Source organism: Anas platyrhynchos, chromosome 3 (genome assembly GCF_047663525.1).
Source record: "Anas platyrhynchos isolate ZD024472 breed Pekin duck chromosome 3, IASCAAS_PekinDuck_T2T, whole genome shotgun sequence".
Taxonomy (NCBI): domain Eukaryota; kingdom Metazoa; phylum Chordata; class Aves; order Anseriformes; family Anatidae; genus Anas; species Anas platyrhynchos.
In genome coordinates this window covers 105,190,647-105,208,374 of record NC_092589.1, presented here as the reverse complement: position 1 = coordinate 105,208,374, position 17,728 = coordinate 105,190,647, and the positions used below count along the sequence as shown (strand labels likewise).

At 54.1% G+C, this 17,728-nt stretch overlaps 1 protein-coding gene and 2 long non-coding RNA genes across 4 annotated transcripts; 1 reads left to right on the top strand and 2 right to left on the bottom strand.

Annotated features, from left to right (window-relative positions):
- Nucleotides 1–8,690: 8,690 nt before the first annotated feature.
- LOC101805445 (uncharacterized) lies at nucleotides 8,691–11,532 on the bottom strand. The gene is made up of 2 exons (XR_001187224.5): nucleotides 10,933–11,532; nucleotides 8,691–9,413 (listed from the first exon to the last, which is right to left on the bottom strand). It is a non-coding gene; the product is annotated as an uncharacterized lncRNA (long non-coding RNA).
- CYS1 (cystin 1) lies at nucleotides 10,553–17,384 on the top strand. Of its 2 annotated transcripts, none has more exons than XM_038176365.2 (3): nucleotides 10,553–10,771; nucleotides 13,188–13,240; nucleotides 16,488–17,384. In XM_038176365.2, exons 1-3 carry the CDS (start codon nucleotides 10,613–10,615, stop codon nucleotides 16,591–16,593), a joined length of 318 nt encoding a protein of 105 aa, XP_038032293.1. In that variant the 5' UTR covers nucleotides 10,553–10,612; the 3' UTR covers nucleotides 16,594–17,384. The 2 variants fall into 2 exon arrangements, with proteins under 2 accessions (XP_038032293.1, XP_038032292.1); XM_038176364.2 differs by having other exon boundaries at nucleotides 16,485–17,384.
- Nucleotides 15,820–16,478, bottom strand: LOC140002252 (uncharacterized). The gene is made up of 3 exons (XR_011808562.1): nucleotides 16,294–16,478; nucleotides 16,045–16,121; nucleotides 15,820–15,951 (listed from the first exon to the last, which is right to left on the bottom strand). It is a non-coding gene; the product is annotated as an uncharacterized lncRNA (long non-coding RNA).
- Nucleotides 17,385–17,728: the final 344 nt, after the last annotated feature.

The following is a 17,728-nucleotide window of genomic DNA, read 5'->3' as shown; positions in this document are numbered from 1 at the left end:
TCCCTTGCTCCTGCACGGCAGCTTTTCTGGTGCATCTCAGTGACCACAGCACCAAGTGTCCCCAGCTGCTTTTCTCTTGCTCCAAAAACTTAGCTTGCCCTGCTCACAAAGCAGCCAGGAGCCCCCATGTCCTTCAAAGAAAAGCAGCCCCAAAACCGTGGAAGTCCACAACCGAGGAGACCGAGGCAGGACAGCAAAGGGTGATCCTTCTCACTGCTTTTCTGGTGGCATCTGCCAGAAACAGCCCTGCAGAGCCTGGGAAGTTCAGTATTTGGCTGGGTTTGGTCACAGTCACCTCAAGATGGGACCAGCAGGCTCCTTTCGTACCGTGGTCTGTTGCTCTGCCAGGGCAAACTTCATCACGGGGCCCAGCAGTGACCCCATGGGGGCAGAACAAGGTGCAGGGGACCCTACTGCTGGTCAGTCCCTGTGCACAACCAGGCAGCAGTAGGAAAGATCCCAAATACACGCGAGGACGTGAAAGATGAGACAGGCACAAGCGTGCTTGTGAAGGCAGTGAGTAATGAGCATAAACCTGGCCTGTCCCACTCTGGCCTCAGCGTTAATGAGCCGAAATGCAAGTTTCGCTGAGGGTAAAGGGATTAGGGCGGATGATTTGATTAGCCCTGCTGCCTGGCATCCATCACGGCGCTCAGCAGCCAGCCCAGGGGCTCAGCTGCCCCAGCTGTGCCTGCCGACACACCCAGCTGAAGGCAGGGGGAAAAGAAACCTCCATGAGATGGTTTCCTGTGACTGTAACTTCAACACACCACCAAAAAAAAAAAAGCCAGAAGATGCGTCATGTCCCATCCCCCCCCTTCCTTCTAAAACCTGTAACAAATCTACTCTCTCCTCCTTTCCCATAGCAGTGCTTGGGGCAGAAGAGACATTATTTCGTTTTGTTAACAGATACAGCTCTGCAGCCAAATTACTACTGTTTGAGAAAAATTTCCATGATTTAGGCATCCCAGATCCATCACGCATGGATGCAGCAACCATTACATAACCATTCATTACCTGTTCCGCATTAGAGTTGCATCTCCTCCAGTTTTCCACAGTAGTTGCCTTCCCTTGTGACTGCCCCCATTTCTTCTCTAGTTTTTCTGTTATTTTCCAGTATTTAAGTTGCTGTCTATGCCCTTTTCTGCAGTGCTGCCACATGAATTCTTTAAGACAAAGCAGTTTGCAGCCTCTTTCGCCTGGGCTCCTTCCCCATCCCCACCCTGGCCCTAGGGCTCACATATGAGCTGGTCCTGCTGAGCACCAGCCTCCATCAGCTGCTTCCAGCCTCATTTTCCCCAGGCTGCCCAAAATCTGGAGCCCAGAGCCTCAGCTCCCATCTTTTGAAGCTCAAAAGCAGCTCTGCAAAGTGGCCTCTGCGTTCCCCAGGGACACCATCCCTTCCCTGGCACCATCCCTTCCCTGGCACCATGCTCCCTTACCAAGCAGGACAACCCAGAGATGTTTCTCTGGCTCTGAGCACCGCTTTTTAAACCCAGCTACCTGCACAAGGCATAAAAATCCCCCAGTGGAGGAGCAGCCATGAGACAAGGACAATTTTCCCGCAGCTGCCCGTCCCCATCCCCTGGGGAGCAGAGGGCCAGCAGGGGCTGGTGTCCCCGGGGCACAGCAAGGCAGGGGGCACAGGCAGACCCTTGCAGGGCTGCAGAGGGGTTTGTAGGGACCAGGATCCGTCTCTGCCCGACCCCAGGATCCTTTTCCTGGCGGCTCTGACCCCGCAGGGACAGCAGAGGGAGCCCGCAGGCCTCCCCGTGCGCCCCCGCTGCGCGCCGCAGCTTTGCGCAGGGCTTGGGCAGGGCAAGGGGCGCTTGGGCAGCACGGCAGGGGGGAAGAGCGAAGTGTTGAAGATGTCATCTCATACCCTACAGACAAAAAGGAAAAAATAATAATAATAATAAATAATAATAAAAATAATAATAAAATAAAAAGAGCATTTTGCCCAGTGTCATCGAAGTTCCTCTCCTCCTTGTCTCCTTGTAATTCGTGGACCCCCACTGCCTTTTTAGAAATAATATTAAATTTCCTGCATGTCAACCAGCCAGCAGACCTCATCCTGGACATGACATGAATCCCACGCCGTGTAATTCCCACCAGAAGCCGTCTAACCTTGCGTTTTTGGAGGATGACACCTGTCCTGCTGCCCCTTCAGCCCAGGCATCCCCTCACCACCCCCAAGCTGCAACCACCCTGTGCCTGCCCCCGCTTTGTCTGTGCATTTCCCCCTGTGTCCCATCCTACCACTTCCAAAAATGCAGAGGACCTCGAAAGCCAAGAGGCTGTGCTCACAAACACCACCATGTGCTGACAGGACAGGCAGCGGTGGCTTCTCTCACCCAGCTGGACCGGGGTTTCCCTCTTCTTCCACTTACCTCCTTGTCACAGGCCTCCAGCAGGGACATTTCACGAGCGGATTTTTAGCTGTATTCTTCTCACTGGTTGCTCTCAGGCCAGTTCAAGCTGCTGGAGCATCATGCGACCTGTTAGGGTTGGTTTACATTTAACATTGTGAAAAGAAAAAAAGAAAAAGAAAAAAAAAAAAAAGAAGAAGAAAAAAAGGAGAAAAGAAAAAAAAAAAGATGAAGAAGAAAAAAGAAGAAAATGAAAGGGAAAAAAAAAAAAAAAAAGAAGAAAAAAGAAGAAGAAAAAATCCTCCTGACAATTTGGGTTTAGAGAGAGAAAAAATAAGGTGAGGTTGGGTTGTGGGTTTTTTTTTGTTTGTTTTGTTTTTGACCTAAAATCAAGTCAAGCCTGTAAGCAGTGAGTGAGGAAAAACAAGTTTCTAACCCAGCAAAGCTGGCTGGGCACTGCTAAGCACTTCCCCAGCTGTGTTTTATTCACCAGGGGGAGGGCGGAGGGTCTTCCACTCGCAGCTCTCTCAGGATGATTGTTATTTCCACTTTAAACGCCTTCAGGAGACCCTGCTTTTGAGTCCAATCAGTGCTAAACAGGAGTTGGGGGAGAGCTTTGTCTCCTTTTAAACCTAAATAACCTCTTTATGGGAAGTTCTTCTGGAACTGGTGTAAAAACAAACTTTTTTTTTTTTTTTAAAAAAAAAAAAGAGAGAGCAGAAATCAAACCCTTCTTTCCAAAGCAGGCCTTGGCTGCTATGGTTACTCGCTGTGCTGGGAAGAGCCCTTCCTGGTGTTCCCCTTGCTCGGAGGTTGTGCAAAGCCCGAGCTGCATCTGCTTGCAGGCTCAGGGCCACTAGCGAGGATTAAAAGGCTCGTTTATAACAAATTGCAATTAAGTACCTTGAGACTGCAAGGGCACAACTTTCCTATAGACACCAGCACTCAGCCTCCAAAACTAGCAGAAATAAACCCTCTTAAACCCGTTTTAGGAGACCAGACTTCTCCTTTTGTTCCCCCATTTTTTAATTAAGGCTGGATGAAGAGCGACAGAAGCTTTCAGTGGGTTGCCTCCCAGTATCAGACAATATTGCTTCCCAGTATCTCCATCTCAGCACGAGGGGATGGTTCAGATGATGTCCTCGTTTGGTTTGCTCTTGCACCAAGAGCTAGAAACCCTGCGAGGAGCATCCCAGCTGCTCATGCAGCCCTCAGGACTCACGGTGGTATTTCAGCAGCTCTGCAGAAGCCACCTAAGCCCAAGACCCACGCCTCCCAGACCAATGTCCTCCGGGGACCCCTGGGATCAAAAGGCAGCACCAAGACCTGCTGCTGCCTCCAGGCAAGCGGCGTGGAGGCGCTGCCAGCTGTGGAGCCGAGGCTTTTGCCCGCTCAGGGAACTGACTCAGCCGGGAGCGGGATGGCATCGGGCCGTGTCGGGGGAAACGCGCTGCCGTCAGCACAAAGGGAGGCCACGCGCAAGGTTTTATAGCTCACCGTTTATTATTCCCGACCTTATTGCACCGAGGTGTCAAGCAAGAGCCTGGAGATGAAACGGCAGGAGCCAGCATACCAATGCACGTGGTGGTTTCCAGCCCCGCGCCTTGCTCCATGGCACAGAAACCACCTGGACTTGGAAGAGATCGCAGCCCGCCCCCGTGTCACAAATTTCCAGTTAAATCCCCACCTTCTAATCCCTTACTCAGGGCTCTGAGCTACCTACTTTCCTCATCTTTTTATTCTCCTGGCAGGCCGAGACCGCTTGGTTTGTGAGGACTGGTGGTTAATAACCCCGGTCATTACGGTGCCGAGCACCTTGCCAGCCAAGGGAAGTGTAGGCAGGCTTCTGCAGCCTTTTCTTTTTTTGCTGTGGTTTTGAAGAAAGAAAAGGCCTTCTAATTAAGTCTGGGCTTACCTCAGAACCCAAACCTACATGCACTATCAGGAGATTCAGCACTAAGTTCTTCTGGGGCTGTGGGAACCGTTTCCACCAGCCAGCAAACCCCGTCCGCAGAGGTCACCACGTCCACCCCGAGAGGAGCAGGGAGCCCCATCAGCCAAGGCTTGTGCCGTGCTGTCACAGGGAGAGCACGTCCTTGCTGCAGCATTTTGTAATAATTAGTACCATATACGTTGTCTCCAGGACTTTAATGCCCAACCTGTGTAAGGGCCATTTCGCGAAGCTCAGCAGAAAACCCCTCGTTATTAAGCAAGCCATTATTCCTCGGTAAGTGCGCCCTGCTCGTAGCGATGCCCTGACACGTCCCAGAAGAAGCAGGCAGCAGGCAGAAGCCTGACTTGCTCATGACTCAGTGACATTAAGTCAGCTTGCTTTAACTAACCGTCTGCGATGCTGCGAGCCCTGCTCACCCCACAACTCAATTAAATAAAACAGAATTTGCAAAACGCCACCGTCCCCAGATCTGGACTCAGGTCTCACTTGGGGTCAAGACAATTGGGCTAAAAAAAGCAGATCTGACAGCAAACTTCCATATGCTTTATTAAGGCCACTAAAAGCCTGTGAGTACTCATCTCTAGAAGTACCTGAGGCACCGGTCCTCCTCCTTCTGGGAATTTCTCCCCAGGTTTAGGAAGCACAAACTTGTCTGTGAGCACTGCTCAGGTGCTGCTGAGAACTGACCCAGGTATTTCACAGCATCCCAGGGCTGGCTGAGCAGTGATGAGAGCCCCAGAGGTAAAAAAAAAATAATAAAAATAATAAAGGAGGGGGATTTATGCAGAGATGACGTCCAGGTGATGTTGCACACAGATTTTACAACCAGGGGCATAGGAGGTCAACTGAGGTCCAACTGAGGGCCTATGGTAAAGCAAAGTAACGGTAGCATAAAATCATATGTGAGAATAAAGGTTATGAATAAATAATATCACAGACCCCACAATTTTGTTAGGAATTACTTTTCTAAGCAGAGCATCTTTGCTCCCTGGGGTCTGTCCCCACAAGGCACTCTGTCTTCCCAATTCTTCTGCTTCGGTTTTCCACCCTCAGCCACGCACATCTGCCACATCCCCTCGGATTACACACACCCTTATCTACCCCCAGCTTTCCACCAGCTCCAGAACAGCTTTTCCCTCCTGGGCACTACCCCCTTGATGCTTAAACCTTCATACAGCCAGAGCAACAAACTCGAGTTCACCATTTTCAGTGCAGCCAGCCCTGGTTTGGCCACATCTCTGGTGCAGGGTCGGCCCCTGGAGTGGTGAATTTGTAAATCTGCCCTGTTCCCATCCCTGTAAATCAACGCCAGCACGGGCAGGGAGCATTTCCAGCTCGTGTTCCCACAGGACTGGAGTGATGCTGGCCACCTGCTTGGGACCCAGCCAGCAATGCCACCCAGATAAGCGCACTTTGGACTTCCCTGCAAACAAGCGTAGCCTCAGAGGACCCATCTGTGTTGGTAAATAAAGGCAGCCATAGCCTGTCCACAACACAAAAGCCCTCTGAAAAAAAAAAAGAGGCAACACAAAAGCCCTCTTGGGTGGACGCTGTGGAGGCTTCCTGCTCCTCCTCCTCCTCCTCAAACGAAGCAAGGAAAATTCGGGTGGGAAGAGCCTCCCAGCAGTTACCTGCTCCAGCCCCCAGCTGCCAAATCAGCGCAGGTTGCCCAAGGCCAGGCAAGTTCTGACAGCCTCCAAGGATGGAGACGCCACAGCCTCTTTGAGCAGCCTCCTCAGTGCTTAACCACGCGCAGGGTGGGGAACTTTTCCCCGTTTTCAGTGGGAACATCACCTCTCCCTGTTTGACCCTAGAGAATAGTCCAGCTCTGTATTCTCATAAGCTCAGGCCCGTGGTTACCACCACGCAGGAAATCAGGCTTTGGTTTTTATCTTTTGCCCTCCTACTCCTGCTCCAGCCATTTATTTCCTATCCCGACGTATTTGTGAGCTGCCCACACAGGTTCAGTGCTCCCCAGGTACCAACTTGCACAAACAGCACCAGGGCTGCCCCTCACTGCTCATCCATGAGGCCATGGCATCAGCACACCCCTGGGGATGTCCCACAGACGTTGTGAGACCGCTGATAACTGGTGGCCATACAAATACTGTTCAGAATAATCCTGAGCAATAGGATTTCAGTGGCCCACTGACACCTGTGGACTCATTCACCTGTGGGAAAGGTAAATGAGCAAGCCTTATCATTTCATTCACTTTTCACAGGTCAGAAGTTGGGGCAGAAACTATATTTTTTCCCTGTGTGCAGACCAGTTGCATGCTGATTGGGAAAATAAACCCCAAGCAGAGTTTGATTGCCCAAATTTAACCTATTGTCAGCGCTCTGCTGTATTGAGGACATCCGTGGCTCTCCTCCAAGGAGATCAGCAACAGGACCCAGGGAATGGCCACAAGCTGGAACAAGGGAAAATCTGATTATGTTTGTGGAATAAAAGCTTTCACCGTGAAGGTGGTCAGATGCTGGAAAAAGTTTCCCAGAGAGGATGTGGAGTCAGAAGTGGGCCAGGCCCTGAGCTGTGTGACCTAGCTGGCCCTGATCTGAGCAGAGGGTTGGACTCAGACCTCCAGATGTCCCTAACAGCCTGAATTACTCTGTTGGTTTAGGGCTTTGAGACCCAGCACTTTCTGTAGACAGGTCTGTTGTCCGTAAAACCTTCCCTGCTGTGTGTCTCTTCAGAGTCAAATACCAAAAATCGCACGAGCTCTCGCAACCAGCAAAAGGCCGAGGCTCCCCCTCGAGGTAAAAGCACATCATTTGGCACTTCAAAGCCCAGGTGGATGACAGGACCATCTCTTCCCAGCTGCTGTTGCCAGCAGAAGTGATGCTTCAAGACAGAGCCCCAGGGCAGGATGCACACCGCCACGGGCAGCCCCGCTACAGACCCCCCTGGTGGCTGCGTCCCCTCGGGGACACGGGCTGGCTGGCACCAGGACAGCTGGTGGGGGCCAGGCACGATCACGTTACAGCCTCTCAGCGAGTTGTTCCAGGCCCGGAGCCGCTGACATTATCCAAGTGCGTGCCTCTGGCCGTGGGGCGCTGCCTTGGCTCCAGCCTGAAGTGGGCTAAGGGCACACGGGGACAGCCAGCAGGGCCCCGCTGCCAGGGGACAGCCCTGCCAGCTCCCGTAACTCACGCGGGTGGCTGAATACTAGGTCAGACTCATTGCTTGCTGGTGGGATATTAACCTCAGCTGGTTTTTTCCTCCCTGCGGGTTAAAACCCCTGGGGAACTGAGTCAGATGCTGCCCAGGCCTTGTGAGAGCAGGCCTGGTGTCACCCGCCTGGTGTCACCCCAGACCTCTGCGAGCTGCAGCTTGTCCCATTAGGGAGATTGTCCCAAGTGTTGGTGGCACTGGGATGAGATACAGCTGAGGGATTGCTCTCTGTGGGGTCCCAGCAAGCCTCAGCTGAGGGAGCTGAGGTCCAAGCCCAGCAAGGCCTTGCCCGGCTGAAATCCCACAGCCTGCCCCACACCAGGGACCAGCCGGTCTTCAGACCTCAGCCTCGGCCACACTGAGGGGCAGAAACAGCTCCCAGAACTGGAACCAGAGCAAAGTTTGCAGTGGGAGGGGAGGTTCAGCCCCCAGGCCCAGCGCTTGGTGTTTCCATACACCCACAGGCCTCTGGAGCTCCTCGGCTCAGGCAGCAGGGCCAGCACACACACCCCACAGCAGCTGGTGGCAGAAGCTCTCCCATGGCACAGCCTTCTGCGGTACCAACAGGAAAAATGCACAAGGACATGGTGGTGAAAGCCATAAAACATAACCCTTCCCTGGGCTGGGACTTCTGGGCAAAGCAGGGCCCTGCCCTTAACCCGTGGGCTGCAGGAAGGGAAATCTTTTCCTGACAGTGCTCAGGGTGCAGCGAAATCCGAGAGGTGTTGAAAGGACAACTCTTAAAAATAGGCTTTTATGTTTATTTATTTAAATACGTGTTCTCAGCAGGTTTTCTGATGAGTCAAACCCCAGTCCTGAGCCAAAGCCCAGCTCCGCTAATTACACAGGGGCAGCCTCCAGCGTGTCCTGGGCTCCATCCTGCTGTGGGACAGCTCCTCAACAAGGGAACCGGCCTCCCCTGCTGGAAAACACCCACCTTGTAGGCTCATATTTTCCTCCCACCTTTCCAGACCATCTCAGCTGATTCAGGGGATGCCCAGCAGCTGCTTGAGCCCTGCTGTCCCCAGGGATGGGGCAGGGCTGGGGGCACCAACCCACAGCTCCCACCATCCGTCCCAGGACCTCTCCTCTCTGTGTCCCACCAGCCTCCACCTCACGGATATTTTTTTTCTTGGGGTTTAGAGGCACAGGATGTGAGATCCCCACATCAGAGCCTGAAGAACCATCACAACTGTATTTTTTTAATTTTTATTTTTGCAGGTTTGGTGCCAGAACTGTAGCAAACCCAGGTGAAGACTACATCAGGGAAAAGGAATTGAAGGCCAGGCTAGCGGTCCCGTTGCGTGGTAGAGGCAGGCTCCGATTTGAGCAATGCACACATTTCCTTGCTGCACACGAGTTAATGCTAGACAGGCAGATTAATAAATAAACCTGCTCACCGAAGGGTGACACCAGCCCCGCAGTTCGCAGTGGGACAGATTGAGGTTTTCCCGATGGCTCTGCAGAGAGCAGATCTGACATGATATATACATTAACTTTGGGTTTAAATCCTTTTTGTTCCACTGCTCTTATGCTGAGGGAATTTATCTGTTGAAGATTTGTAGAAAATCCAGTGTCAGAAAAGAAGGCAGAACCAAAACATGCAGCGTAATGCTTCTTGTCACAAGGTCAGCTTGCTCAACGTGCTACCTGTAGTGCCCTGGAAAAGCTCTGGTGGGAAGACAACATGAGAAAGCAGAGTTCCCCGGCCCTGTTTTGGTTATCATGGTGAGAGGAGCTGCTAGTTCACCCAGCAAGCACACTCCTTGTTTGCAATAGGGATCGTGACCGCTGGCACCCCGCCGTGCCCTGTCATCCCTCCTTGCTCTCCAGCTGCCGTCATCATTTTTGGACACGGGTCAGGACAGTCATTCTCTTTTATTCTCCTTTTTATTCTCATATTCAGGGAATGAGCAACCTGAAAATACGATCAGAAAGGGAGATTTGGCCCAGACAATTGCACCTCTCAACTCTGCTTCAACCATTGATTTCGGAAGTCCAGCAAAGCCCAGCAAATACCCCAACGGGGCAAACCAGCCCTCGTGGCTTTGCTGGATAACAGCGATGTTAAAGTCTGTGGCAGCAGCATCCCCCAGCAGGGCCCCGGAGCCGCTGCCTCCCCCGAGGCCGTGTCCCGGCCGCTGGCTGGGTGCCACCCGCAGCTGCCAGCCCTCGCTCCTGAAGATCAGCCAGGATGCTAAACACCGGCCCTGCTGGGAAACCGTGCTTAAAGCCACCAGAAAAAAAAAAATCAAAATAAAATAAAAAGGGATTTGATAGCCGATTTTTGCTGCTTTTCCTGCGAATTCATGGCCTTACCAGGCTTTTAACTTTCTGAATATCTTCACTTTAGTCCCCGGCAGACTTTGCAGCAGGGAAACATCTCCTGGCCTCCTGGATAAACCCCGGCAGCATTTGGGGTCGCTGCTGACCCAACACTCCCTGTCCCCAGCTGCTCCCAAACCCGACAGGCTCAGCTGGCCGTGGGACGCAGGCTGTGCGCAGGCAGGGAATTTTTTTTCCATCGGGGCCGCCAGGAAACTTTCCAGGAGGCTCCAGGCCTGCAGGGAGCCGGGAGCTGTGCTGGTGGCCAGGCCCTGAAGGCAGTGCCACCGCTCGGGACCGTGCCCAGAGCATCCCCTCTGTCACCCTGAGCGTGTCACCAGCCCTGGACATGGTGCTGGGCACCCTGAGTTTCCAGAACCCCTCCAGGGTCCCCTGCTGTGGCTGGGAGTCTCACAGGAGTGATCCGTAAATGTGTCGCCCTCCTGGCTCCCCCATTTTGGGGAGGCTTTGGGGGACACCCCCAGAAGGGCTGATCCCAACCCGTGGCTGCTCTCGGGGCTGTGGCAGCCTCCGGGGACCCTCCCCGAATAGAGACCACCCCCTGGACCCCTAGGGAAAAGGGAGAGAGGGCAGAAAAGACAGCAAGCCTCCCCCATATCCCCCCTTCCCCCATTTTCCCCATTCTCTCCCCCTCCTCCCGGCCTCCCCGGGGGCTCCTTCCCCGCCCGGCGCCGCTCCCCCCTCGCCTCTTGACCGCCCCCTCGCCCCCCTCCGCCTGCCCCGGGGGCCGGCCCCAGCCTTCAGCCGGCCCCGGCTCCGCTCCCCGAGCCCATGGGCAGCGGCAGCAGCCGCCGCCGGGGCCCGGTGGCCACGGGGGGAGGCGGCGGAGGCGACCCCCGAGGGCCGGGGGCGACCCCGAGCCCGGCGGAGGCGGCGGCGGGGGGCGAGGGGGCGGCGGCGCTGCCCACCCCCGGCAGCCCCCCGAGGGAGGTAAGTGCCCCCCCCGGGCCCCTCAGCGACCCCAAATCCTCTCCCCCTCAAACCCCAAGGGTGGTCGCAGCCCCCCTTGGGGGCTCGGTGTTACCCCGAGTTGCTCCTCGTCCCCGTTGTTTCCTCGGGAAGCCCCCAAATATAAATAGGGTTTGTATTACCCCAAAGGGAACCGGCCCCAAATGGTTCCCGGCCGCTGCAGCTGGTTCAGGAACTGCTCCGTTTCCTGGATTTTCCTCCGGGGAGGGGAAAAGCAGAGATTTGTTTTCTTTCCCCTTGCTCGGAAATCGCCGCGGGGTTTAGAAATAGTGAAGTGTCCGAGCTGGAAGGGACCCACAGGGATTAAGAAGGGTTTGGGTAACGCTGTCAGACACAGGGTCTGGTTTTGGGGTGGCCCCGTGTGCAGCTGGGCTCCACGATCTGTGTGGGTCCCCTGTGTTCCTATAGCAGGGGCCAAAAATTGCTGGCAGCGTTCGTCTTCGCTGGAAGTTGTTGTTGTGGGAGCTGTGTCCTGGTTGTAAGGAAAAAAAAAAAAAACCAAGCAGGGGCACCACCAGCCCCAAAGCGTGGGTGAAATGTTCCCACTGGGGGTCCTGAGAGGGGCAAACGGGGCTTAGGGACGTGGTATAGTGGTGGGACTGGCAGTGCTGGGCTTGCTGGTCTTTAGGGTCTGTTCCAACCTAAAAAGATCGTATGATTCCATGATTTACTGACAGAAATAAGTATTTAGGATGCGATACTTTTAGTTGTTTTGCTTTTTTTCTATGACCGAACCGCATGCCCATGGCACGGCAACGATTTGCACGCAAACCCAGTCGGCGAGCGGGAGGCTTGGTGAGCACAAAAAGCAGTTTTATGCGAGTCTTAAAGGAAAAAACAAAACAAAACAAAACAAAACTGAAAGAAAGAAAGCCTTGGGAATAGCAAAAGGAGAGAGCTCGTACCATCAGGGGGAGGTTTGCAGGGCAGAGCTGGGCTCCTGCCTGCGCCGAGGTGGCCGTGGTCCCTCCCGGGCAGCAGCCCCATGGGCTCCGTGCCTGCTCGCAGGATGCGGTTTAGGATTTAGTTAGGATTTAGTTAGGATTTAGGGTGTTGTGCAAGCCGCCGTCCCACCCTTCCCATGGGGAGGTTTGTGAGCTGGGGGGCAGGAGGAGATGTGGGGTGAGGAGAGGAGGGCAGCAATCCACCGCCCAGCCGGGGTGCTGCAGTGACACAGGCAGAGCCTGCGTTAACCATCTTCTGCTGGGGTGCCGCATGTCTCCAAAGCCCTGGTTAAGTCCCAAAAGCTGGTTTATTCAGCCCAAACAAGGCGTTTTCCACCCCTCAGTGCATCACCCTGCTGCCGGACGCCCCCAGCCGACGGCAGATGCGGTTTCCTGCCCTCGCCAAACCAGGCCTCTGGCCGCAGAAATCTGATCGCCCAGATCTCGCAATTTATCTCTGCCTTTCCTTCCTGCTTTTATTCATGGCCAAAAAGCGTGTCCCAACCCCCGAGTCCAGACACAGCACGGGTCACTTTGATCCCGCCACCACCCCTGACCCAAAACGAGCACTGTGCACGGGTTCCCAGCCGGCGGATGGAGCAGAGAGGGGCCTGTCCTTTCCCTCCCGTACCCATTACCCCTGGATTTTGTACCCGAGGTGCTGTTTGGCCACCCACAGCATTTCTCGCGTCGCTGGAGGGTGCTGCCTGCCGTGCCAGCAGGGCCAGCGGGCTGCTTTTGATGCTCCCACTTTCCTGGGAAAGAAGCCTCGGTGCTGACGGATCCCGGGGAGAAGGTGGGAGCGGGTTTTGCAGAGGGAAGCAGATCTTGCCGCTCTGTCCCGATGAGTAATTAATTCTGCCTTCCACCCACACGACACGTACGGCTCGTAACGTGCAGCAGTCAGCCAAAAAAAGGGGGGGGAAAAAGGCAGCAAAGCATGAGCCAAACCCACCCGCAGTGTAGGAAGGAGGGGTCCCATGGCGGAAAGGGCTGAAAACCCTGTGCAGGGTGATTTGGGGCAGCGGCATCCTGGTGGGGACAAGGAGTAGGATGAGGATGAGGAGGATGCGGCATGCTCCAGGATGTGGAACATTTTGTTGGCAGTGGGAGGCTGCTGGGAGGTGATGCTCCGTGACCAGAAGGGAGCTCTTTGCTGGCCATCAGCTCGTGCAGCCAGCCCCAGGAGCTGTTTCCAGGCACCAAATCCTGGCTTTGGGGCTGTGCCTGGCACGTAACACATGGTGGCTTCGGCAGCCAGCCGGGTGCCCAGAAAGCTGAAGGAGAGCCAGCAGGACTGTTGCTGCTATAGGGATGCTCTTGCACCTCTGTCATCTTCACAGAGGTTGTTTGGGGTGTAAGAACAACCTCCTAGAGCTGAACACAGCTCCCAGATGTTGCCACTGAGGTACCTGATGTTTGTTCTCTTCAAGGCTGTGTTACCTGGAAGCCCGCCCGACACAGAGAACAACAATGTCAGCAATGAGTGAGTTCTTCCCTTCCCTTCCCTTCCCTACCCTTCCCTACCCTTCCCTTCCCTTCCCTTCCCTTCCCTTCCCTTCCCTTCCCTTCCCTTCCCTTCCCTTCCCTTCCCTTCCCTTCCCTTCCCTTCCCTTCCCTTCCCTTCCCTTCCCTTCCCTTCCCTTCCCTTCCCTTCCCTTCCCTTCCCTTCCCTTCCCTTCCCTTCCCTTCCCTTCCCTTCCCTCATGTAGAGCAGCAAACATCCCAATGGACTGCCCAGCTGGAGGAATTCCTGCACAACCAATTAAAGAAATAAATGTTGATTGGGGAGCAAAAAGGAGACCCTGCAGAACCACGGCCAGGAGAGCAGGCACCCGTGGTGGCTGCTGGGGGTGGGCACGGACTGCAAAAATTCACGTGGGACCCCATTAAGCGTGGCAGTGCACAGGTCGGATGACACGGCCCAGGATCGTTATAATGATTTTCTAATTGCTCCCAAGCCCCGTGTCACGAGCAGAGTTGCCCAGCCGTGGTTTTGACCCATTTCCCAGCCATGAGGTCTTGCAGAAGGCATTGTAATGATTAATCCCGGACTTGCCCGTCCTCAGCAGAATGATAAAAACCCGTGGCCTGGATTCATCCCACCTCATTTCCAGGCATAGCACTGGGGCTGACTTGATTAACTTGGCTGACCTCTGGAGGTCCCTTCAGCCACGGCCATCCTGTGACTCTGGGCCTTCCCAACTCTGGACGGGACCACACATCTTGCTTTCCTCCTGCCTTAATTGCTTTGCTTTGCCTCTAAAATCATCCTTACTGCTGCTTTTTTAACTCCCTCCAAGCTGTTAATAACTTTTTAGCACTCAGATACCCAGAGACATCCTGATGGGTTTCCTTGGCCTGTTTTCCTTTGCTGTCCCACCAGGCTCTTCTCCTCCCAGCACTGCTCCTTCTCAGCTCTCTCCCTGCCCCAAAACAGCCAGATCTTTAATAATTTTTCCCTCGACGTCCTGGCCTGCTGGTTTCTGAGCCGGGAAGTCTCAGAGCCCTTGGCTGGGTTCAGCAGGCAGTGCCTCGACGTGGTGGCGTCCCTCCTGCCTTAGCCCTCTCTGAAGACACTCCCGGAGATGCAGGGTGTGCTGGGGCTCCCAAAATAAAATCCAGACTTCGTTTAACAAGCCCCTGAGATGAAGGATGGGGCTGGGAGGGCCTCGTGAAGTCCCTTGCCCATGCTCTGGCTTGGAGCCACGCTCAGGCCTCCGTGCGGCCAGGCCCTGACAACCTCTGAGGCCTGCACAGCTGTCCTCAGGGTGGAGAAGTTTCTCTTTTGAAGCAGATGGAGCCACTTTTTTTTGGACTTACTGCCATTTCTCCAAATTAAACGGCAGATAGATTTGCCACAATAGCAGAGATTGCCCACTCGGGCAGGGCCTTGCTCATGAAGTAAACGCTGCCCCCTTTATCCCGCCTGGTTCCGGGGCCTGCGTGGCAGTGGGCTTTGCTTTTGCCTTCCTAAAAACACATATTTCACCCAGCTTGAATTTTACCTGGAGACTTTTTAATGCTCGGGGGTCACCAGCCAGGCCAGGGGATGAAGAATAATTAACAGTGAGGAATTAGCAGTCGTTAGGAGAAACAATGGCTCTTCTGTGGGTCCGTGAGCGAGCTGACAAGAGCTCTGCCTCTGACCCGACCCACCGTGTAACATGAAATTAGTTGGACTGTCCCAGCGCAGGGTTTATATCAATAAATCAGGTGCCAGCTGGGTGTTTAAGTCGGGTTGCTCCATTTCCTTTTCCCGATTCTTTCAAATTCAAAAGAATTTGCTTTGCAGCTGTTGGCTCGTGGGCACTGGCTGCCAGCTTTCCTCCCTTATTCGCTGCTGCAGCAGAAACCAGAGAGCTCACAGCCCTTCAGGAGAGGAGAAAGGAAGAAAAGGAAGGCTCAGCAGAGCCCGCTGGCTAAATCCTCCTCGGGAGCTGCCAGGAGAAGCTGCAGCCGAGGGCAGGGTGCAATGTCCATAGCCCCAGGCCCACATGATGCGGCCGCCACGCCAGCTGGGGGCCAGGTGGCTCCCGGGAAAACATCAAACTATTCCTGACATGCACAGGGCATGGCACGAGCACTGCCAGGCCGGGCCAGCTGGGCTTTTTGTCTTAAAAGGTGCAGCTGCCTCCGTGCAGTTTGCTCCAACGGGCAAGTGCCTGCTTCAGAAACATTACAGACACCCCTGTGCCCAAGGAGAACCGCTCCTGGCTGCCAAAGATGGCTGTGGGTTTGTGAAAGCAGCTCCCAGATATGAGAAAGGTTCCTTAGAAAAGCAGTTCAGGGCATTTTCCTTCAGTTCAGGGCACTTTCCTTCAATTCAGGCATTTTCCTTCAATTCTCATTCCACGCTTACCTGCTTTGGGGCAGCTCTCATCCCATAACCAGGGTTCTCAGTTTTTTTCCCCAAGGGATGCTAACACCAAATTCACCCAAAGCCAAGGATGAGATGGAGCTCATCCTTAGACCCACAGATACTGATGGTGATAGAGCTAGAGCCATGCCATCAGATATGAAAACCTTATTTTGGTAACCAACCGACTGCCCTACAAAACCCTTCATTTCTCGCTTACCTGTTCCTGGAGGGCACAAAGCAGACGCACCGAGCTGCAGGTCTATGAAGATGTGTTAATACCTGAGCTCCTCCCAGTGAATCGTGGGCCCAGCAGAGCCCACACGCAGAGACCAAACCTGGAGGGGGTTGTTCAGGCCCATGAGAGCCCGGACAAATAAAACCACCTTTTATCTTACACATCTCCAAAGCAGAAGTGCAGAATACCAGACCTGGGGAAACGCAAGCCGTTCCTACAGGTAATGTCCAGCGCTATCGAAAGGGGTGGAAGCCAGAGGGCAGGCAAATCCTGAAATAAACAAACAGAAAATAGTCCCAACACCTTTCTGCAGAAAGCCTCGAGGCGAGGAACTGGTGTAAAGGTTATGGCGAGCTTTAGCTGGCCATAATTCACCAGAGGGTTATGGGGTTACGGGAGTATGAGGTGCAGCATTGCGAGGGCTTCACTTTCATGAACTCACCGGCTGAAATAGATGCCAAGTGTTAGCAAACGTCAGCCAGAGCTGGAAATCTGATGCGTTAGAGTATCTCTGTCTCAGTGAGCCACTTGCATCGCGACTTTTCTATTCACAACAAGATGAAATCAGTGTCTTTTTGTGTCTTCGGAGCTGGGCTCCCCCTCATGCCCGCAGTAACTCCTGCCCTTCACCAGCAGGTGCCCAGGAGGGAGCAGCAAGCAGCCGGCGGGGTGCCCGGCCGTGTCCTACGACTGCGCAGAGGAGGAGCTGATGGCCAGCATCGAGCGGGAGTACGGCCGCTGAGCCCAAAGCGGGGGGCAGGAAGCTGCTGCCAACAGGCCACAGCCAGGAGGAAGAGGAGGAGGAGGAGGAGGAAGAGGATGGAAGAAGGAGAGGATGGGCGAGAGGCAGCGCAACTGCTCCGGAGACACGGAGGATGACCTGAAGAAAACCATATTTCCCAACGAAGGCGTACTAGAGCTCTGCTGAGATGGTGCTTTGAAGGAAAACCTTTTTTTTGTTGTTGTCCTGGCAGTGCGGGTGCTGTACCCGCAGCACAAGGGCTTTCCCCCCCAGTCCCAGCAGGAGACACGTCCCCAGGGCCACCTCGCCATGGCCATCTGCTCAGAGAGGGCCTTGCAGAGCAGCTCGTTGCCACCCATTCTCAGCCATCGCCCCTGGCCTGCCCGTGCGTTTCTTCTCCTCCATAGCTAGTCTAGAAGAAAAATCACTACAATTTATCATTAGCTGCATCAGAAAGGCTGGATCGCCACGGAAAATCGTATGTTTTCAGCATTCCCTGACAGGGAAGCCTGGTATTTTAGGGTTTCTGCCTCTGTTTTGCCTGCATCTTAATGTGCTATGAGTAGCTGCTTATTATCAGGCGTAGAAAAGTACCTTATTTCTGCCTTCAGCTGAACTGTAAAAGGTGCCAGATGAAATCTGCACAAAGCGTGTGCAAGCGCAAGGGGAAACAGCAGGGCGCAGCTGTATTTTGGCTTCTTTGTCATTCCTGAAATCTGTGTAAGGGAAAGAAGCGGATCTGTATTCTGCATAACTCTCAATAAAGGCAAATAAGCTGTTCAGAAAACGTCTCCAGTCGGTGGTGCCACTTTTTGAGTCACCATTTGCTGTTTTCCACCTCTGTTTGCCTTTTCACAGCCGCAGCCAGCAGTTGGGACAGCGCCGGCAGCAGCGCCTCACCTCCTCTCGCCTCCCGTTCCCTTCTGTGCCCCCTCCTGTTCCCACGCCGCTGCCATCTCAAAACGTAGCAGCCAGAAATAAACGCTGCCCTAACCTGGGAGGCAGCCGGAGGCACTTACAAATGTAAACAATTACAAAAATAAAAAAAGGCTGCGCTTGAGGGCAAGTGAAGCAGCGAGCCCTGAAGTCTTCCCCTGGCCTGGATATATAACCTATTCGGATGTCTTTACACAGT